The 23,137-nt window shown below is 40.2% G+C and overlaps 1 protein-coding gene across 3 annotated transcripts in view; it reads left to right on the top strand.

Annotated features, from left to right (window-relative positions):
• The window catches only part of TOX2 (TOX high mobility group box family member 2), a 250,921-nt gene extending 228,548 nt beyond the window's left edge, over window positions 1–22,373 (top strand). For all 3 annotated transcript variants that reach the window (XM_044447516.1, XM_044447515.1, XM_044447514.1), the window contains 4 exons: window positions 2,101–2,181; window positions 7,929–8,336; window positions 10,032–10,162; window positions 21,162–22,373. In XM_044447516.1, coding sequence (XP_044303451.1) covers window positions 2,101–2,181; window positions 7,929–8,336; window positions 10,032–10,162; window positions 21,162–21,198 — 657 coding nt within the window. In that variant the 3' untranslated portion in view covers window positions 21,199–22,373. The remainder of the gene's footprint in view (window positions 1–2,100; window positions 2,182–7,928; window positions 8,337–10,031; window positions 10,163–21,161) is intronic.
• The last annotated feature ends 764 nt before the right edge of the window (window positions 22,374–23,137 follow it).

The raw sequence follows: 23,137 nt of genomic DNA, 5'->3' as shown, positions 1-23,137 counted from the left end.
ATCACTGCCTTATTAATTCTTCATGAATTTAGTGCAATTTACTTTTGTGTAGATGTGTTTAGAATAGGGCAGTAAATTGCCTCCATGTTTTATGCACCTTGTGAGCTCTTAACATGCCTATTGTTTCACTTGAAAAGAAATTCATCGCAGTTCCAGTTATAACAATAGCAGTGCTGAATAGTGCTGTGGTTACCATACTTGAGCTCTTTGTGACTGTACCTTTTTGGCACCTGGATACTTTCATTTCTAGTCCAGAAAGCACCCTACTGATTTTAGTGCACGTGAAGTAGGTTCTCTTCAGTGCCAGCATGAGCAATATCTGGCCACCTTGAGCTCACTGCTATGATGAGGGCTTTGTTTCTCTGCTGCAAGGGGCCATGCAAAATTCTCACATCAAAAGAGCACTGCTTCATCAGTTTCAAATGAGAGGAATCCAAAATGGAGGTGTGGAAAAGCATACTCAGCTAAAACCCTAGAGGTGCGATCAGGCTACCTGAAAGAATACCTTTTCCCATATAAGCCTGGTTTTAAGATCTTCAGGGAAGGCTTTATCTCAGTCCTGCCACCATCACTATCAGAGCATTTCGTGTGGAGAGACAGCCTTCTGATTGACCACTCCAAGGCTCTGGAACTGTTGGCTTCATCTTTGTTGTCTTTCCATGGGCAGAAAACAAAACGAAACAAAACATTTTGATTCAGGCAGGCCTCTGGATGTAAGCTGGTTTGTTGCTGAAATTCACTGATTGAATGCTATCTTTTTTACTGTTGAATATGACTTTATTTGTTTTAGTTCATGTTTTGACTAATAGCTTTTATTATTGTTGCCTGCCTTGTGCACCATTTTGAGGATTCAATTAACTAACTCAGGAAGGATTAGCACTGTGCAGACATGAAACGTGGGGCTATAGAGATCGTTCTTACTGACACAAGAGGTCTTATCTAGCAACACTCACAAGAGCTCAAACAACATGATTGAGAGAAGGAGAATTCTATTTATTAGATGATGATGATGATGATGATTTCATTTATATATCACCCCAAAACTCTCTGGGTGGTTTATAACAATGTATATTTACATACAAAAGGACTTCCATGGCAAAACACAATCATAATAAAACAAATTGCAATATAAAATGAGTTAAGCGACAAAATAATAGAGATAGCAGCCAAGAAATTCCAGCAGCAGCCGTGTTTGTACATAACGGGAAGCAGTAATTCAATAGAAGTTAAAATAGCAGAATTTTCACCTTCTGTTAGAAGAGAGACAGGAATGAGGTTAATTAGATTTCTTGGAACAACAGGTTCAGAGGTTTGGTGCCACCACCAAGCAGGCCTGCACCTACCATGTATCCACCCATCTCACTTCTGTTGTGGGGAGGCAGAGCATGGTGTGAAATCCCTTCTGATGACTGCACGATGCAGCTGGTCTGATGCTGAAGCAGTGGTCTTTTGGGCAGCCATTTAGGGCTTTGAATGGCATGTTGCTGAGAAATCTGATCACTTCAAATGAAGGTCAGTCCCAGACATGCTACTGCCTGGGAAAAAGGACAAGATGCTGCCCATCATTCTGTATTCCTGACTGTTCAATCTTACTTTGACTGCAGTAATGGGACCGTGTGCTCTTGTAGGCAGCAAGCTAGCTTAGTGGGTACAGGGCAGATGAGCAGACCTACTCAGTTTCAAAGCCTCACTGCCACTTCCTGGGATTCACTGCCTGAGACAGGTGCCAATGCTACTTAAAAGAAGAGCTAGCCCTACTTCAGACAGTGAGATGAGCTCTCTAGTACTTGAGATGTGTACAGGAGAAGTACATGGAAAGGCAGGCCTTGATGCTACCAGGTATTTTGCCCTGATTACAGTTTCTTTTTAATTAGGCATATGTTTAGCTATGGTGCTTGTGATTTGGTCCCGCCCTTCTGGCTTTGAAATAGTGTGTAGTTACATTTTCACACTGCTCATACATGAAGTCTTTTCTTGAAAGAAATCAAAGCTGGACATGGACACCTTTGGGCAACATGCAAGAGGTAAGTCACAGTGAACTCAGAACTGCACCATCCTATTCTGTTTCTTTAATTAATATTCTCTTCTTGGGCTTTTCAGGCATATAAAAGGAAAACTGAAGCGGCAAAGAAAGAGTATCTAAAAGCTCTGGCAGCCTACAGGGCCAGCTTGGTTTCCAAGGTAACAGACTATGTTTCATACGTGAATCTCTATGGATGTGGCAATGATAAATTAGTTGCAACTCATGGAAATCTCTGGGGAGGAGCAAGTTTATAAGAAATGCACTGTAACCGTGCTATCAAAACTAATTTCAGTGTTAACTACCTTCTGTGAGAGCTAAGCAACATACTCTGTGGCATGGCTCAAGGATGCCTTGTAAGAACGTCAGTTTTTCCCCTGCTGCAGCAAAATAACACCTAGTTTACTGTGGTTTATTGCAATATTTGGAGCCAGGAGTTCTGGGATTTCTCCTTGCTGTAACCAGAATCATAATTTTGATTTGGAAGCATGGGTTAATACTTGTTTATCAAAGAAAAACTGAATCATCTACATGGCTGTCCCAAGTTCCTTAAAACAATCCTGCTTATATTTGATGGTTTTGTTTGTAGTCTAAACCAAGTTGGAATTCTTATGTTCTTAGCATGCTTAATTGCCCATTTGTTTCTATGCATAGACTTTGTATGTCCTGGTAAAAAGGTTTGTCCCTGCGGACAGCAGGGGATCTACCCTAGGGTTTCGGGCCCAGAAAATTCAACATGAAGTAATTCTAGGTTGCATTATCTTGAATTTCTATTGCCTTAGTATCAGTAAGTAATACTAAGTATTACTTAGTATCAGATACAAAATAGTATCAGTTTTGTTAAAAGTAGTAGTGGTATTGGTGGATAGTTGTAGTTTAGAGGGAGGTAAGTGGACAAAAGCAATCAGGAAGCTGTAGGAGAGGAGATTAAATCTTTGAATAATTGACAATTGTATTTCTGCCGCTGTCAGAAATAGTATAGAATTGTGGATTGTGCAGACTTTCAACTGATCCAGTAAGGAAGTTCTTACATTTTCAGCAGTAGCATTTGCAGTTTGAAGAGTTGTTTTGTTAAAACAAGTTATTAGGTATCCAAGAAAGCAGTGATGGAAAATAGTGCACTGAATAGTGAGACTGTCATCAGTGATCAATGTACAAAGATACTTGCATATGGCTGCTCGTTCCTTCATGCAGTTACAGTAATAATGTCAGGTCTGTGCACATGATTATGTAAGATCATTTGAAACTGGCAAGCATTGCCTCTGCTACCTGAAACAATGCTTCCACTGAATAAATTGCCCAGTGCTTCCCTCTGTTCCTCTCTGCCATATGCTTCATATTATTTTGTATTCCACACATCATAAATTCTCAGAATCCAAAATACCAAGTCCTTAAACCTCAGTGTTCAACATTCATAGGATTAGAGGTTAGAAATGCATGATGCCTTCTAGGGTGCCCCTGAGCAAAGTCCATGTCAAAATGTTGACTTTGAAGAGAGAACAAAACACTGTCTGTTAAGAACTCATGAAGTACTGGCAGTTGTAAGAAATCATGGCAGGATATGAAAAATAAAAGTTGGGAACTGGACTTTCTACATTAGAGAGGGAAAACTAGTTGCTAGTTTTTGAGCTATGAACAGTCTGGCAGAATTAGTTGGGCTCCAATTCCAGTAAATGTAAATACCTAGAAAAGGAGTCAGTATCCAGTGGAAATGTAAAGGCAAGCCTTAAGTGAACTGAGAAACTAGAAATGTGGACTAATGGAAAAAGTCATAAAAGGTTAAGCTGAGTAGCTCTAGCCAGAAAATGTTCTTCCATTTCAGTATTCATATAATAAGTAACTGTTGGAGTGTACACAGTGTGACCCCCTGGCCACCTGAGAGTCAATTATGGGGCAAAGAATAAGGCAGCTGTTTTGTGGTTATCTTTCTCATCCATAGGGATGGCAACATTGCTATGCTAAAGTAGCATTTTGTGGCAGAGCACGCAACAGATGATGCAACAGAAAAATTACAAGCAGTAACTCTAATGCTATAGTTGATTAGGTAGCAGTGGAAATAGAAAAACTGATTATTTGGTAGTACAAGGGAGACTCAGAAATATAATAGATTATGTTTAAAACTTTAAATGCTGATAATTCTTGCTATGTTTGGAATAATGCCCATCCTTGAGTGGTCACCATTACTGCATATGATTAAGAAACATAGAATTTAAGAGCAAATCTATTTCTTATGCATAAATGAGGCATTCAGGGTAGCAGCATTCCATCATAAACATAAAGCCAGGTGTCTTTTCCATTTAGAAAGCAAATTCCACAGTTTGGAAGCAAACTGTGAATTTCACACAAACATAGTAAGGCAGAACTACCAAGGGACTGGAGGACAATACTTATCTGGATTCAGAAGATCAAAAGATTTGAAACAGCCCCCAGTTACATACCCCCCCACACAGAGAGAGAGAGAGAGAGAAATAACCCACATAGCAAGCTGTAAATATTTTAAAGACCCATACGTTACTTAATAAAACAAATGCCTTGAATTATTTTTCAACTAGCAATGATTGCATAACAGTGAAAAATTGGGTCTTTCTCATGCATAAAGTCATTCAAAACCTAGGAGCCCTTAGTTTTTCTCTGCCCCACAAGTCCAGCCATGCTATAGTAAAACCTGGCATCAACAAACCTAATTTTGCCATTTTCATTTAATTAGTTAATGTTCAGGTGGCATCCTTTTTTGAAGTCTGTATTTTATTTATGTATTTATTTATTTAAACATTCAACCTTATATCAAAATAGAATAACATTTGATGGGAAAGGATGGAAAACCCCACTTCTTGTTCTCACATTTGTGATCTTTCATCATGAGGGCATAAGAAAAAAGCTTCCATCTCTTGACTGTCACCAGCATGCAGACTGATGCAGGATGAACTGGGCGTGCTCCCTAGTGAGCTACCTGGATGTGCTTTCTAGTGAATACACAATGGAGAAAAACAGCTGGATAGTAAATGTACCTTGACCGAAATGATCAAAGGCACAAAGCTCAAAAAACATGTACAGTTCTCTAAGCCAGCCATACAAGTGGCCAAGCAGAACCAAGCTTTTAAATTAGTATTGTGAGGAATTACATTTACTTTTAAAAAGAACCCTGCATAATTTTAATTTCAGTATAATTAAAATCGAAGTAAACACACTTCATGCTGTTGAGTGAGCACAGAGGAACCTTGCCTGGGGAGTTAACTGAGCCATACTTGAAGGTTAAGAGCTGTGGCAAAAAGGTCAAAAAGGAAATAATCTGAGTCCCTTTCATTGGTTTAAGTGTTTAAAAAGATTCATAACTGCACTGAATGTATTTAAGGTTGGATATCTTGATATTGGTATTCTGTTCATGCCATGTATAATTCATTGGTGCAGTATCTTGCTGCATTTAGCAAGGCACCAGTAATAACTGTTGTGTGCTTTTTTTTTTAAAGAGAGTTTTAAAAGGTGACTTTCATTTTTAAACTTGGAATGAGGACTTGAAGAGCAAAAAAAAAAATCACTTACACTTATCCTTTGCAACAAATGATTTAAACCCTTATCTCTTGCACGATAGATAGATAAATAGATAGATAGATAGATAGATAGATAGATAGATAGATAGATAGATAGATACATGGAGAAAGAGTTAAAAATTCCATGCATCTAAGGCAGACCTGGGCATTGTACGGCCCGCGGGCCACATCCGGCCCGATGGCTGACCCTGACTGGCCTGCATGAGGTCACTGGCAAATTAAAAGTCAATGCAAATATATATATTGTCGTAATATAGATGCAAGCAATACAACTGCACTGCTTTTATTTTGAAGGATCTGCTAAATTGAATTGAATTTATTGCTTTTCATGTAATGTTAATGTTACTGTTTTTGTGAATATTCTTTAAATAGTGTTGTTTTGTGCTCCACATTTTCATTGTATCATTGTAATGTTTCATTTACTGTTTTTATAGAGATATATATTGAGCAGAGCTGTAAGTGTATTGGTCTGGCCCTTAACAACTGTCAAAGTTTCTCATGTGGCCCCATAGGAAAATTAATTGCCCACCCCTGATCTAAGGCAACCTACTAAACCAGTATGACATGTAGAAAGGTAACTATCATATATAGACAGTGTTCTGTCTGAACTTTCCCTCAGTTTGGAAATTCACAACTTCCCCAATGTGCTCCAGATATATTGAACCACAACTCCCCTCAACCCCAGTCCGCATGAGCAATAGTGAGTGGCAGTGGGAATTGTAAGCCAGCAAATCTGGAGGGCACCAGATTAGAAAAGGCGTCTGTAGACACCAAGGAAGACATAAGTTTTGTAAAATGTCTTGAGATTTCCAAGAAATATAGACAGTATTAAAAAAAATAACTAAATAAGAACCACTGTATTTCTCTTTTCACACATACATTTTTTCCCAATTCCATTACCACTCAAATGCTTTCCTCTGCTCTGAGGTTTCAAGCTGCTGTGGATCTCAGTAGAATGATTTTGGAATTTGACCTTGGTCCCAGGATCTAATCATCCAAAGGGGGTTTGGTTGGTGGCAACAAGGAGAAGGGCCTTTTCAGTGGAGGCCCCCCAATTTTGGAATGCTCTCCCCACTGAGGCCAACTTTAATATCTTTTTGGCATCAGGTTAAGACTGCCCCTGTAGGGCATTTTATTAGTGGGCTATTCTATTGGAGCTTTGTTTGTTGCTTAAATAGATCTTAATGATTTAATTTGCATAAGCAATGCTAGCTTTTTACATTTGTTTTAAATTGTGTATGGGGTCTTTTATGAATAGGGTCTGCTGGCATGCAGACTATTTCTCCTTCCTTCCCCACCCACAAAATTCCATCCCCGAGGTCCCTCTTGTAATTTTGGAGACCCATCTCCAGCCTCAAAGCAGGTTTCCAAGGTTACAGCTGTGACTTCTAATTATCCTTTGGCCATCTAGACTCTGCAGCCTTAGGACTGCACCCTTAATAAATTAAAAGTGTAACCCAAATAAAGTAAAAATGACAAGAAGCTGCTTGATGGTCTGTCAAGACCATGGCCACTCTGACAGGGGCTCCCAGAACCTTGGGAAGAGGCATCATCTTGGTACCTTCTACATGGGAAGTTACGCATAAGGTTCCTATCCTATTATATGTTATAATTTCTAGAAGTGTTCCATGTTATCAACCACAGGTCCATTTGTGCTACTATTAGTGCTTATAAGATTATGCATGAAAAGTTTCAGATGCTATACTTCACCTAGAAAATTGCAGAGAAAGCAGAATTATTGTTTCATCTTTGCCAATACTCATTTTGTTGGTTTTCATCTAAAATCATAAGCCCCAGTTAATTGTATCATCTTCTATTACCATGGGAAGTAATGCTAGGTTCCAAATGTTGCTTCAGTTACAGTATTATAGTAGTAGACAAAATGGCTTTCACAGGAACAAAACACGCAGGTTAGACACAAGTGTGGTAGCATTTGCAGTTGGAAAACACCCCCAAGGACAACCAGACTGAATCTCTGAAAATTCATCAGGACAGAAGGGTCTTTTGGAACTGAATCTCTCTGCTACCTGGATCTAATTTAGTTGCCTATCTGCTTCAGTAGCCCTTGATCATAAGAAGTAAAGATGAAAAGTGAAAGCTGCTGAGGAAATGTCTCCATGCCACACTGCTTTCTACTCTATTTCCCCCTATCTATTTATGAGTTGCAAACGTTGGGAAGACATACTAAATCATGTATTATACAACTTGTTCATATATTTCTTTTCTTAGCGTCATTCAGAATCCAGGATGCTGTTTCGAAGGGGAAGTGAACAATGCCATCCTGTCATCTAGATCTGTGCTTACTTCATATTCGTGACTCATCTTTTGTTTGCTCTGTGTCTTGTCTTTCTCACCCACAGAGCTCAGCTGACCAAGGGGAGACAAAAAATGCTCAGACCAACCAACCTTCAAAAATGATCCCACCAAAACAGCCCTTGTATACAATGCCACCACAGGCCTCATCACCTTATCCAGGCTTGGGCTCTTTCTTGTCCCCATCAGATCTGCAGAGTTATCGTGGACACCCTCATCCCAGCCTCTCCAGGACCCTGAATTCCAAACCTATGTTGCCCAGCATCAGTGCCTCACCACCCCCTTCTTTCCAGATCAGCCCCCCTCTCCATCAGCAGCTGTCTTTGCACCACCCACAGAGCTCCATCCTTAATCAGCCCCTCAGCATGCAGCAGGTCCCACAGCAACCCATTTTGTCTCCTTCTATGGCACTACAGGTACAGCCCCCAATGAACTCTTCACCACCAGGCCAGCAGGTGAGTGCTTTGGGTTGTGCATAGTGATTCCTTAAGAAGGGACGTGCTCTGTGCCTCTGAGCTCTGTGTACTTAATGGCCAAAATAGATGTGACATCTGACTCCCTGATTGGCTCTCCCATGCTTATGTTTGCTTGTTTAGCTACCCCCATTATGCTGCTTTGAGAACTGCAGAAATTGTGCTCTGGAAGGGAGTGCTCAGTCTTTTCCTCCCATGCTATTTCTCCCTTGTGAATAAACTAGCAACTTCTGGGAGACAGGGCCTGATTTATACTAGGAAAAAGGCATCAGAGGAAAGAGTTGCATACCCCTTTATCCAGAGTACCATTTCGCTGATCTTCGAAGTGTTTATGAATCTTCTGTATCACTTTTATTTTTCACTGTCTGTTCAACTGACATGTAAACCCTGCTAATTATAATTGCTTTCTGTGCCATCATAATTCAAATTCTCTAATAAAATGCATTAACCTTTTGGGGAGGCACTTGGATTGGTCAATATTGCCACTTTTCTATTAGCCACTGTTTCTGTGATTTATGAAATAGCACATTGCTCTGGCAACTAATGGAGAGTAGATGCTTGGGTTACAAACACGGGCAAGGTACAAACATGGGCGGAATCCTCCATGGATCTGGGGGTCAACTTTCCTTTGATGCATTGCCCATTCTCTTCTGAGCTGTCATGTGCCTATACAATGAGCAATATCAGCAGCAGGACAAATGAAATAGCTTTATTGCAAGTCTTTTTGTCTAATAAATATCATTGTTGATGCCTCTAGCTTGGTTTTGAGACCAAGAATGAGGAGTGGTCTTCAGAGGGAAATATAAATGTACCCCAATATCTATCAAAGTTTATTATTGTGATAAATTACCACCTTGCAAAGTTAAAATCCACACACCAGCATCAGAATAATCATGGTGAAATGAAACTAATAGTAGTTAAAGTCAGTGAGACTGCTCTGGAATAACTTAGAACTAGAACTTTAGAAACTGGGGATTTTTTTATCATTAGATCAAATTATCTGTAAAGTTTAATTTCAATAAAGATTTGAAAGTAGATATTATGCTTTTCTGATTAAAATATATTGACCATTTGTTTATGATTAGGTCATGCACCAAAGTCACCAAAAAAAGGCAGACATCTTTTTAAAAGCAACAATGGGTTGGATGTTTCTGGGATCAAATCAAGTTCTTGAGCAAATGATTGAATTCCATTGGCTTGCTCAGATACAGCTCTAAGAATTTTGCTCAGTTGGGATTGTGCTGTTTGGAATGTTTACTTCAAGTGGTTACTTAATGTTTCACACCACTGAGAAATGTATTTCTTTTGGAAAACTGGTTAAAATTGGAAAAATAACTGTAAACACAAGTAAAAACATCCTTCAGTGTGCACAGTATGGATAATAAATATGGAATGCTGTTTTTCTAAAATTTCTTCTTGTAAAACAAAGTCACCAAAAAAAGGCAGACATCTTTTTAAAAGCAACAATGGGTTGGATGTTTCTGGGATCAAATCAAGTTCTTGAGCAAATGATTGAATTCCATTGGCTTGCTCAGATACAGCTCTAAGAATTTTGCTCAGTTGGGATTGTGCTGTTTGGGATGTTTACTTCAAGTGGCTACATGTAAAGCCAGATTTTTCTACTCATATCCAGGTTATATAATGTCTCCTTTTCTTGTTATTGTCTTCCACACTTAGGACTTTTCACATATTTCATCCGACTTTCAGAACAGTGTTGGGCCACGATCACCTGGTGCATCAAATCCCCCAGGAAACACCGACTGGGACAACGATTTCCCCAGCAGAGAGTGTGGGATTAACCACTGCAGGCTAGTAGACAAAATAAGGAACTGCAGCTTGCTCAGAGGGCATCTAAACTTCATTTATTTGCAGAATCAGGGACACAGTAGTTTGTCATTTAAAGGTCAAGAAGAGAGAATAATGAAGTAATCAAAACACCATGTTCCAAAAACATTCGCATTTGTTTTGAACATGAGTGTGTTTTTATTTACTACCTTGCCTTTCCAAGAAATGAAACTATCTTGTTCCCAAAACAATTGTGTGAATTTTCAGACTAAAATGGCCCAGTTTTGATTTGACAAAAACTCAGCATTTATCTTCAGCTGTCTGTCTTCCTTTCATGCATGACAAAAGCAATCTGTATTACCTAACCATGTGCCCAGGCTTGGGAAGACGCTCAGATGCCAAAACTCAATGATAAGAGGGGACAGAGAGAAAGGTGAATAGGAAAGAAGGGCACATTTTTACACACATCCCTGCTTCTTCTTGTTCCTAAATAGTCCTTGTTCTCTTATTCTCCATATACCTATGGGCCATATAAGTCAAAATCAGTTAACTGGGTAATCGCAGGAATTACCCAACCACAATTTTCAAGTTCATTGCGGCACTTCTGTGTGGTATAATCATGGAAATTGCTGTGTACCAGTATTCAGGATTTTCCAGTTCACATATTATGTTTGGACTCATGATCTCACACAAAGACAATACTTAGAACTGTGCCAGTGGATATGTACCACAGTACCTAAATAGGGTTCTTTGTGACAGAGATGCTTGAACAAGTAAGTCTCTGCAGCAAGAGGTCTCCCCAGTTACATTTCCCCATAGCCTTCCATATTTTCTGCCAGTGAAAATTGGTAATAAATCTGTAAACATACAGAGAAACTTTCCACCAATGCAAGCATCCATCTGGCACGGCACATGTACTTGGAAGCTATCAAATCTACCTAGTAGAGTGGCTAGAAAAATGGTACTTGGGAATGGGGGAAAGCCAGTACGTTTCCTATTATATTGAGAAACTGGGTGAATGGATTCTCATGGCCTTCCTTGGGTGAGCTATGCTGGATTTCTTTTTGCTTGTCCGCACAGAGGATTTATAGAATTAATTTTGGAACTGGCCATTTGATCTTGCTGCAGCTTTCCATTCTTTCCACTGTTTGCCATGAACCCTTCTCCCACTTAGTCCAGGGAGTGGGTTCAGACTGTCCTGATCCTCCATGCTGTCTCAGAGGGAATGTGGTAGAGATGTCTATGCGAGGAACACAGGCTGTGCCTGCAGGAGCATCCCTTTGTTACCAAGATCAGCCGTGACAGTGGGGCATGTCCTCCGAGGGTGTGTTGTCAGGGGACTCTGAGGGTTGGAGTGGGGCACCCATCACTGATGCGGCCTGCAGTCCAGGGGTTCTAAGTACTGCACAGAAAAAATATTGTTAAGCATGCAGCAAGGAATATGATTGCACAGCAGTCCAATCCATATCTAATATCCCCACTTAGTATTGTGACTGGTTTCCTAATGTTCATCCCATCCTGAGTAAATGCAGTGTAAATATCCTGCCCATGAGAAGGAAAAATATAGACCTGATCCAATTATTTTTTAGCTTGAAACAAAGTCTTTGGAAGCCCTGAAAGGTTTTACAGAATCACATATTTTGCAGCCTTCAGTCTTTCTGTAGTCATCATGGTGGTAGCGTTTACTCTCCCAGCTGTTGCCTGCTGTCGTTTTATCAGTCCTTTGAACCTAGAAAACACTAGAACAATGGCAGGAAGCATTAGTTACAGCCCTGCCCTCACAAGAAGGTGCCTACAGTAATAATCATCATCGTTATCATCATCATTATCATTATCATCCCTGCACTATGAAAAATAGCATGGCATAGAGGAATGCAAACGAGAAATCATGTTCGTGGTTTTTACTTTTCTATGTGTAGGATATCATTTTTGTATCAAGAATAGTTCAGTTATGTGAGTCTAAAGTTCTGCAATCCAGGTTCACATTTATCATTTCATCAGTTGCTGTGAGAATAAGATTTAACACTGACTAGTTGCACATGGATGGGTAGGAAAGCACTAGAGCTTTTTTTTCTTCTGCCCTTTATCCATTGTAAACATAAACCAGTTTGACTGGCAAGTGACATTCATGTGTTTCCAAAAGGACTTCTGAGAACTGCAATTATCTGAGGCAGCTCAAGATTTCTCTTTGAGAATCTGCTCGATGGCTTTACAAATTACATTGCTCAGGGGTTCCTTGGTTAAATCAGTTTGTAATGTGAATGCAGCAGTAGTGGGTGTTTTTACTTGATTGTTTCTTAAGAAGTCTGTGGTATATGTCTTGAAATCTCATCCCATCCAGAAAAGCTTTTTCTTGCTGGCTGCAGTGGGGTGGCATGCCAAGTATGTACTTCTAGTGGTACTTCAGCATAGATAGTGCCACTATTTCTTTTGCAGAAGTAAATATTGTTCTGGTCCCTTAGGCTTACATGCTGTCTGGTTTAAAATTGCTTTGCTATACCGATGGTTTGCCAGTGTATCCTTTGTGAATATAAACCCTTAGGGAAGTTTAGAAAAGTACTGGTTGGTGGTGATTTTGGCTTGCTTTTAGACAAGTTGGGCTATAAATAATCTTCCAGCATCATGGTAAAACTGGTTTGTGCATTTAAGACTAAACATGCTGTAAAGTTAGCTAATGTTGGCGTGAAGAAGCTATTGATTTGGTAAGAAGCCACTTTCAAATGCTGACCCTTTTAAAAAGAAAGCTCAAGGAAATGGTCCCCTTCAGTAATAGCTAGAGACGATGTGTGTCTCACCATCTTTCAGTGCCATGGCTCCAACATAATAAACACTTGATAGCTGGAGCTCTGCATGCATGCTTGATTACTGGAGGAAGTGGCGGTGCATGGCCAAGTCATATTTGAAATGTATCCATTTTAACATGTTCATGTGTTTCAAGTCTGCTATGCCCTCTCCATGCAGTAGGTAGTGGATTTCCCTAGCAAATGCAGAGCTTTAAAATCAGTACAGTTTGCAGCCGGAGGAAGCAGTCTGAAGCACGTGGTTATAGAGCTGCCCCTTCCCTGCTGCTGTGGAACAGGCTCCTGGGTGGGCAGACACTCCCCTTCCCCAGGGTGTCTGGCCATGCCTGGGGACTCTTGATAGCTCTGAAGCAAGGCTCCACAGTGCGCTGCCTCAGGCTATGTGCTGTCCTAACCTATGCAAAGCTAGATCCCTTTGCAAACTTAAAAATAAAACTTTTTATTTTATTTAATTTTATTTTGATTTACTTTTTATTAAAGCTTTTTAAAGTTTTGGTTTTAGTCAGAGGACATGTCTAGAAGTACATAACTGTAATCATGAGCCTCTGTGAGAACATTGGGTCAGCCATGCAGCCTTTTGCCACAGGTCATAGACCTATTCTGCCTGCTTGCAGCAGAATCTGGTGAGCACAGCATGATTGGGTAGGAATGGATGAAGTGGCTAACCCACTTCCTTTTCTCATCCAGCCTATGGAGCAGATATTCAGCCCTCCTAAAGCAGTGGGGTAGAGCAGCAAGGCAGCGAATTGAATTAGTGTTTGCTTCATTACCCCATTGTGGAAGCAGGGGGCATTTCAGGATTCTGCTCAGGAGTGAACTTCCTGCATACAAAGCACATGTGTACCATGGAGCTATGGGACTTCCCTGACTATGAGGAATAGATTATATTAATGGTTACAATGTCACTTCCAGCACAGTGCCCTTAGGCACTGTTTAAATGGGCACAGGAGTTTTTGGATTCCCAACTACAAGGCTAGATCCATAAGATCCCCACCCCCCATCCCCACAGCTCCTGCATCCAGGTGCTGAAAGAAGTGCATCAACTGCTTCTCCTGAGAAGGAAAAAGCCGGTTTTCGATCATCTTGAAAGTGCAAAAGGCCTGTACAGACCAGCTGTGCACCATGACATATACGAAGAGCCCTGCTGGATCAAAACAAAGCCTATCCAGGTCAGGATTCTGGGGTCGCGGGGGCCATCTGGGAGCCTGCAGGCAGCCTTCAAGTGGGACATGAGAGCAAGGAATCTCCCCACTCATATTACTCGGCAACTGGCACTGAGAAGCCATCCAAGTTAGCAGCCATCGCTTCATCGTGCACTGGCAAAGTCTGTAGTCGGGCTATGTGCTGTGTGAAGACCTGTGTCCTTTTGTCTATCCTGAATCTCTTGCCATTCAGTTTTAATGGATCGGGTACACAGCAAATTCTAGTGTCAGGACAGAGGAAAGAAAACCTCTCTCTATCCTCTTTTTCCATCATTTTCCACAAGGCTCACTGAACTGGTGCTGTTCATGACCCAAATACTTGACTGGGTCCATCCTACAAGACATATCCACACAGAACCTGTTGTGGAATAAATAATACTGTGTTTGTAAGTGTGTAAGACAACTCACATACAAGATGAGGTCAATATTTTGGGCTCTTCATATATGTTGGGCATTTAAGATGATCCCCCCCCCCCATTTTTGCTTTTCTATTTTTGGTTTTAAGGGTCATCTTATGTGCCAATATATGCATTACTTTGCAGTAGGAAGAAAATGATGGTGTGTTGTTATAATTCAGGAAGCAAACAAATTCAGGCAACCTATTAGCATTCAGGACTTTCCCAAGTTTGTACTTTCTGTTCTGTTCCAACAATTTCTTATATGTGATTATGTCTGCAGTAGAAGAGGCTGATTTTTAAACACCTCACATATGCATGTTCCATAAAGCAGGTTTTACGTAAAGAGCCATATGGTCTGGAGGTGGTGTGGGTTAGAGGCCTCCCTTAAGTGTAGCTTCATTTTATAGCTTAATATAAATATATAGAGAGAGACAGAGAGGAGAGAGAGAGAGAGAGAGAAACTAATATTTATACCTATTGAATATTGACAAATGATAGAGTATCCAAATGCAACATGAATGTAATGGGCAGGTAGGAGCTTTAAGGAACTAAACTAGCTGTTTAGCATGCTGGCAAGATGTTGTTTTGTGGCACACTGCCCCATGCCAGGCAAGAGCAAAGTTCTCGCATATCATGCCTTTGTCACAGTGAAAATGTCAGATTCCGTGCTGTTATCTCATACGCCTGGAAAAGAATATTCAAACCATGCAGATTATGCTGAGAATGACAGAAAATCATTATAGAAGATTATGGAGGTGAATTAACTCCTGTCACTTATATGCTACAGTAAAAATTCCAGCAAGGGACAAAAGATTCCATGGTTCTGGCCTAGTTCATGATCTATGATGGCCTGTATCAAATGGCGTCCCCGGCTGAATCCTGCTCCCAGTTCTTTCATAATGTTTGCTGCTTGAATATGCTCTGTTGAACACATTGCACAAATGAAAAACAAAACAAGTGAGAAAACAAACTATGTTGAACAATCAACCATTCACAACCCAACAACAGACCTTGGGTTCTCTTCATGGGTTGTTCATGTTTAACAACCCATGACTTGTTAGCTCAGCTGGGTTCAAACAGCGCCATAACCCATGTTTCAACAAAACCCACAGTTCAACGGCATCCCACACACAGCAATTTGGTGTGAGTAATCATGTTGTCCGAGTCCAATGAATACATAGTTTGGTTGTGTGGGGGACAGCCACCTTTTGAAGCTGGAGCAATGGGAGCGACACAGAGTGTAGCATTCTATCCCTGTAAGGTATCCCTGTAATGAGGTAGAGGCATTTGTTGTGCAAAAGCCTCTTTTGAATATGTTTTTAATTGAGGTGGCTTTTTACCGAAACATGCAGGACCCACGGTTTGTAATATCCTGCAGTTGATCTTGTGTTTCTTCACAGTCCATCTTATCAGAATGAAGCTTTGTTCCAGCATAATCATCATCATGTACCACATCTGAGTTGTAATAGCAGCTGAGCCTCAGACCATTAATATATGCTCGGTTATTTCCGGAGGACTTATTCCACTGTAGTAATAGCAATGACTGCTGAGCTTTTCCCTTTAAAAGCTATGGCTGTGTTTTGATTTGTCTTTTCTGTTTATCAGACATTAGACTACTGAATAATTGTCAGTTGCTCATATCCCCCACAGTTAATTACTGTTTACTCTTTCTTGCTACCATATATGAGCTGCTTTCTGGGCATCTTAATCAAACTTTGTAATTTAGGCTGAGTTTTTTAAACCTTTTAGTCCAGAGTGGCCATTGGAGCACTCTGGGATAAGTAGCCTAAGCAGAGCATTAGTTTGTGAAACAAATCACACAGAGCTGCTGACTTGCATACAGTCAGTTTGTCCAAACAAAAACAGACTACACTAATTCATGCTGGTGACTGGAAGATGCATCCCAAATTATTCAGTCTTCCAAATCACTTGAGTAAGTGAGCAAATGCCATAAAAAAGCAAAGATAAAACATGGCAAACACACTTAGTTTAGATTCAATTATTTATAGTAATACTCGTAATGTGTTTGGGAGAGTAGTTTGTAAAATTAATGAAGTTTTGGTACTAGAAGGCCTCACTACTTTATGCTCATGTTATATCTTTGCTGAGCATAGGAAGACAGAACATTTAAATGCAGATTATAAAAGGTACTGATAAGTGAGTTATTAGAGAGAAATGTGATGGAGACGATACAGTGATAGCATCTTTTGCAAACAGATAGATCAGCGAAGTGCTGTATTATGTTCTCATTGTTCCTGCTCTAGTTTTTATGCTTAATCCCTGGAGTACAATCCAGCAAAGGTTAGCCACAATACAGGGCCAAACATGACATAATGGCTGCTGACCCATTTCTTTCCAGCTGGGTCTGCTGCAGTCACATGTAAAGGAGTGGAAGCTGGTGGTGGGTCTGACTTTTAGGAGGAAAATGAGTTATAAAGGTGAGAGTAGCAGAAATCTCCAAACTCTTACATTCTCATAGCCTCTTCTCACCAATACTTCCCTGCTAGTTAGCACACTCCTGGGGTCACAGTTTAGTTTCTGAGAAAAGCATTTGAGGGATTATTGATAGCAACCTTCTTTTCATGTATCTTTTGCTGTAAAAATCAAGCACCATGCCTTGCTTTTACATGATTGAAACAAAGAGCTTAAGCAAAAGACTGCTATTATCTGGTTTGCCCTCAAGTTCTTTTGAAATCAATCTCATTCCCCTCAAAATAAATCACAGTAATGGCAAGGTGAGTTTGTGACTGTCTTCAGACAACACACCAATCCACATGTATGGGTTGAGTAACTCAGTGGGCCTTGTTATTGAAATGTAGGTTATGTTGTCTGAACCCAACTGCACTAAGAAACTATGTTTAGTTAACCACACTTCACAACTCAACAACAAACCATGGGTTTGTATTGGTTGTTTGTATTTAACAAACCGTGGTTTATTAGTATGGATGTGTTGAGGCAATTCATGGTTCAACAACAACCCACTCAACCCATAAACATCCTTGAGTGGGTTACTGTGCTGTATGAACCCAACCATTCTCTTCCTTTGTAAAATGGGATAATGGCATCTTTAACTTCGGAAGCATCATAGATAAATTCATTTTTCAGGACTTGAGCTGCACAACTATTCTGTGAACTGTAACAATTCCATTAAACAGGATAAAATATTGCCACTCTGATGTAGGAAGGCATTTGTGAGTGGAACTTCTATTGAACATAATAGGATTCATGCATATAAAGACTCAGGCTGTGTTTCTTCATACATCTGCTTTGGAAATGGAAGATGACCTTAGTTGCATGTCTGTGGCAGCTTACATGTATTAAGTGCATATAAAGTTTACTTATTTTTACATTTCCATACCACCCAGTAACTGAAGCTCTCTGGACAGGTCACAACAATTTAATCCGTAAAATACTCTAAAAGATTGAAAGTAAAATAGAGGATAAAATGATAGGGAAAAACCCTAATAAAAACGTATAGTAGTGCAAAGATTTAAAATACTGTAACAATTTTAAAGTAACAGAATTGCCAAAAAGTGGTGAAACTCCAGAAAATGGAGCACTTCATCACCTCTCCTCCATTACTCCGCTTTTGCTAAATAGTGCAACCAAACTTGGTGTTACCTAGATAAATGCCTAAGGGGGAGGGGAGGGATATGGAATGGAACTTTCTATATATACTTCAAGAATAATGGGGAGTGAAGGAAGAAGAGCAGATGAACCAAGCCAACTGTCCTAGAGACAGCAGGCAGAAAATTGAGAATCCCAGGGGCTTGGGGCCCTGAACTCGAATTCAGGAGAAGGATGGCTTCATGAAATCCACATCCTCTTTCTTTCCCCAAGTTAGCAATTTGTGCCCTGCCTTTAGCCTTCTAAGATAATAACCAAGGGAGCTATCCCGTGTTTTTTTTCAAACTGTGCTGCTCAATTTGAACATCAGATGGCCAACTCCCTAACCCTTTCCACTGCTGTAGTTTAAGTGTGGACTTGCTGTTTGGATTGCAACATTGTTTCAGATATAAGGTAAGCTTTAGAGAGGACTCTGTGGTTGTATTAGCTGACTGGAAAGGTCCTGCAGCCAATACACATGTCAGCTGGAATCCTTGGAGTTAGGTAGAAGACTCAAATTGACAGGAGTTGGGTATCCAACAAAACCAGGTAAATGGAAGAGGGACAGGCAATCTGTCAGACTGCAAGCTAGAGTGGTCCTTCCAGGGACATTATATGGATGGATCTGGTTGGACAACCTAATAAACATAGGAGTGCTGAACTGGCTCATGATGGAGAATTCCAGTTGAATGGAGCAGAAAGTTAAAGTTAAAATCTTGTTCCTTTGTAGCCAGTCTTCTTAACAGTACCAAACAGGCAATCTCAAAGGGGAGGGCCTGTCCCACCTGTTATTTAGATTTTTTCTAGAATGCCAGCCAGAGTTAATTGTTCAGGCAAATTATACAGAGAAGCACAATGGAGCAGCTAAAAGCACCAGCAACAGCTTGCATTGACCATTAGCCCAAGCCAGTTATAACCCTAAGCATCACGAGGCACCTGACAATGAGGATATCCTCCTACAAATTTCATTACTGCAGAAACAGAGGAAGCTGACATACTAAGTTAAGCCATCTGGCCATGCAGCTCAATACTGTTAACACTGACTGGCAGCAGCTCTCCAGGATTTCAGACCAGAGTATTTCACAGCCCTATCTGAAGATGCCAGGGATTAAATCTGGGAGTCTGAGCTACTGCTGTTGGACTATAATAAAGAAGGTAATCACTGCTGCCCAGAATTGTTCCATTTGATGGTCTGCAAATGGCCATTGCCAAGCAGATGTAAAAGGTAACAAGGCCTCGCCAAGAGGGTTTAAAAGAGGGCTGCTGATGAAACAACTTCATGAGGGCACTTGGCCACATTTTAGCAGCAACAGAAATGGGAAAAGTTTGCTCTCCTATTTTTAATTTTATTTTTTAGGCTGCCTTTTAAGTAAAACTCTCTTAAGGTGTGGTGTACAGAGAAAAACATACAAAATATAGGCAATAAATATGCAATAAAAAGGCTTGTCATTCACCAGCAGACACCTTATGAGGAGGAATGATGTCTGTCTCTGCACTGATCCCACAAGAGTCCTGCAAAATGTAGGTCCAACTTCTACACTTCCCATGGCTGTCATAAGCAGACTTTTGCAAGTTCTTGGTAACAAAAAGAACAAAGATGAAACAAGTAAGAAATGGGAGTTCTTCATCCTAACTGGAATGAAATTATGGCCAAATGCAGCACATTTGTGTATTTATATTTTTATCCCAGTTTTGAGACAAATGCTGTTTCTCTAATGCTCTTGTCAAAAATAAAATTCAGGCTTAGTTCTCAAGCTTACAAAGCACACAGGGAGGGAGAATTGAGGAGAAAGTATTATCAGAAGGGAGTGGGAGATTGAAAACAGGCATTTATATATCCAGTTGCTTTTGAGCTTTCCACCTTGTTTGGCTGTTATGGGGGGTCTAATCAGTTTTGCAATGACTGGCAACCTTTTCTGAGAAGAAAACAGTTGTAGCCATCTTGCTATTCAGGAAAGATATAGGTAATCAGGGGCTTATCTACTATATGAGATCCATTGTACTAATTTCACTTCAATATCTGTGTGCTTTTATAAATATACCATTTAATTAACTGGCAGTTTTCATTTCTACGGCATTTCAATGTTTGTGCCTCATCTTGACTATCTGACAAGGGTTCAACAAATCAGTGAGATAAGGAGTTTTAATAAGGAAAGGTGACAAGTACAGTCAAAATGAAATAGACACCAAATTTTGCATCATTCTTCAAGAAGCCAACTTTCACAAAGAAAAGCTTCTTTCCAAAACCAGACTTCCATCTATATCCCACTGGATTAAATGGCAAATATCTCAATTATTTTAATTACTGTATTATGCCTCTGCAGTCACTAGAGTCATTATGCATTTTAAGCCAAAATAAAAAGTGGGGTAGAGGAGAGAGGGTTGCTTGAATCTGCCCATTTATTTCTTTATATCCTACAAGTATTGATAATACTAACAGTGGCCAAGTAGACTTTGTTTGTTATATCTCATATTTTTAAAAACCTAGTGGGTAGCATATACCTTTGCAAAGCATTGGTTTAGAATGTTTGTGTGTGTTGGTCTATTGGCTACCTTTTTATTATTATTCTTACAGGCTAGATTCATTAATTCTGGGTTTTCAAATTCAGCCATACTAGCAAACCATGGTTTGTTGGCCATGAACAACACAGAAAGAAGACCCATTCTTTGTTGTTGGTTTGCAAATTCTGGACTGTTCAAGGCATGATCCCAGAGGTATGGGTCCTTCATGGTCTGCTGGCTGCAGAGGCAGAAGGCAAGTTTAGTAAAATCTAAATCCTACTGGATTAAATGGAAATACAATATAGCCATACTACTAGCTTGTACTACCAAAGCACTTGGGATACAGAAAGGAGCAGGCCAAGGAAGGAGGGAACAAATAACCCAGGAATAAATAACCCAGAGACTGAGAAAATATTATTATTTGCAAGGCAAATGCTGGACAGGGCAGGAAACCATGGGTTGCAGTTATGTGCAAAAGTTTCACTTGTCCTCTTCCCTTTGTCTCTCTTCTAGCATGCTGCCAAGGGACAAGTCACTCTACCTCACTTAAGCCCTGACATCTCCATTCTGCAAAGGTGACAAGGAAGGACATTTAAGAGAGTCTGTGTTACAGGCTACCCCGATGGGCATCAAGCAAGCCACGTGGACAGGAGAGCACCTCGCCTTTGGCTTCATATCCTGGCTCTGAGAGCAGTGAATCCCTTTCCTTCTCTCCTCCTCCTCTCTGTCTCTGTCTTTCTTCTAAGAATTCTACTGTACATGGAAGCCAACCTTGCATAAATCATAAAAGAACAAAATTTACAGAAGACTACCCCACCCTGCACACACCCTTCTCTGCTTGCCACCAGCTTAGCTATGGACCCTTTTCCTAGCAAACTGCTTTTTAGATTCAGCACAGACTCAGGCACAGCACTCAAAGGCATTATTAGGCTTGGCTCAGCAGGAGGAGACACTCTTTTGATGACTTGCTAAATGGCACTAAACTTTGTGCAAGACAAATGTGAAGTCTATGTGAATATTGTACATGCAAAAGGCCTTGGATGTCTGGCAAAGAAAAAAAATAAAACCTATTGTTTGGAGGTTGGGTGGATGGAGCAGATGGGAAGCAGAAGTGCAAATATGAGAGGGAAACAATGTGAAAAAAAGACCATGAGAAATATAATTTGTTGGATAGTTGTAAGTAGCTTACTAAATGTTTTAGAACTGTGCTAAAGACATCTTTAAGATTTTTTTGTGAAAAAATAGTAGTTTACTTTATAGTAAAAGCATTTTATATTAACTGTAGCACATTTTTTTAGTTATACATAGAATGGACATGTGTATAAAACAAGAAACAAAAAAACCCTGCCAAACTCGTTTCTATTATTTGTACAGCAAGAAATGGACAATTTATATCCATACTATATGGCATTATTATATTTTTTTCAGCCATATGTCCATCTATTTAAAATTGCTGACAAGGATTTTTGTCTATTTATGAAAAAAAAATTAGAAAGCAGAATTACAGTTTATGAAAAGTGCGTTTTCCATGGTTTTTTTAATTATTATTTTTTATTTTCTTTCTGGTGCTGTTTGTACAGTACCTGCACATTTTGGCTCACAATGCTTATCCTACCTTTCTTTATAATAAAACATATGAAAAGTAGACACAATGCCATCTCTTTCTTTTGTGGGAGATAGATACCAATCTGTGTAGCTGTATTTCATCTGTGGAAGTGCTCAGGCATTTGCTTTTCGGCCAAGACCTACGTGTGGGATCAGAGACGTATGAATGGCCCGTGGATGGTCCCTGGATTGATTGCCTTTATGTCACAAGCAGTTTTCCTCCTGCCTTAAGAGAGTGTGCTGCTACTGTCCAGTGCAGTGGATATTGGGGTGCCACACAAATGGTGTTTTGTCTCTCTTCAATAAACACCAAGGGAATATGCACCTAGAACTAGAAATCTTCTCCGTCAAAGTAATGAGTTCTGTAGCTTCTGAAAGCCTAATAAATTTAGTATGGCGTACACAGTCATGGGCTGCAGTCTGTTTCACTAGATATGAGGCTCTGGACTACTTCCACTGGTCAAAGCAAAGAGTGAATCCAAAATGAAGGTAGCATAATATTTTATTAGGCCAGCTCAAAGATCACCACCACTGCTCTGTGCCCCCCCCCCCAAAAGGGCAAGCATTCAAGTTCCCCAGTTCTCTTCATCAGGCAAGATGTTGCAAAAGGCAGTTTGGACTGGAGAAGGAAGCGATGCGGGGACAGGCTGACGGGATGGTGTGGTTGTTGCAACACAGTCATAAGATGTTATGGAGGAGAGTTTAAATGGAGATCTTGAAAACCTCCATGTTTGTGTGTGTGGTGGTGGTGGGAGTCCTCTTTGAATTAACCTAGTGAACCTTGCATTGATGTGGATCTTGGATATTTTTCTTACGGCAAACATGGCCGCCTTTGTTTTTAGGAAAGTCCATCAACTATATTGGTTGGCACCTTAGTTCAGAAG

This window comes from Varanus komodoensis, unplaced genomic scaffold (genome assembly GCF_004798865.1).
Source record: "Varanus komodoensis strain SLA01 unplaced genomic scaffold, ASM479886v1 scaffold52, whole genome shotgun sequence".
Lineage (NCBI taxonomy): Eukaryota > Metazoa > Chordata > Lepidosauria > Squamata > Varanidae > Varanus > Varanus komodoensis.
This window is presented reverse-complemented; position numbering and strand designations above follow the sequence as displayed.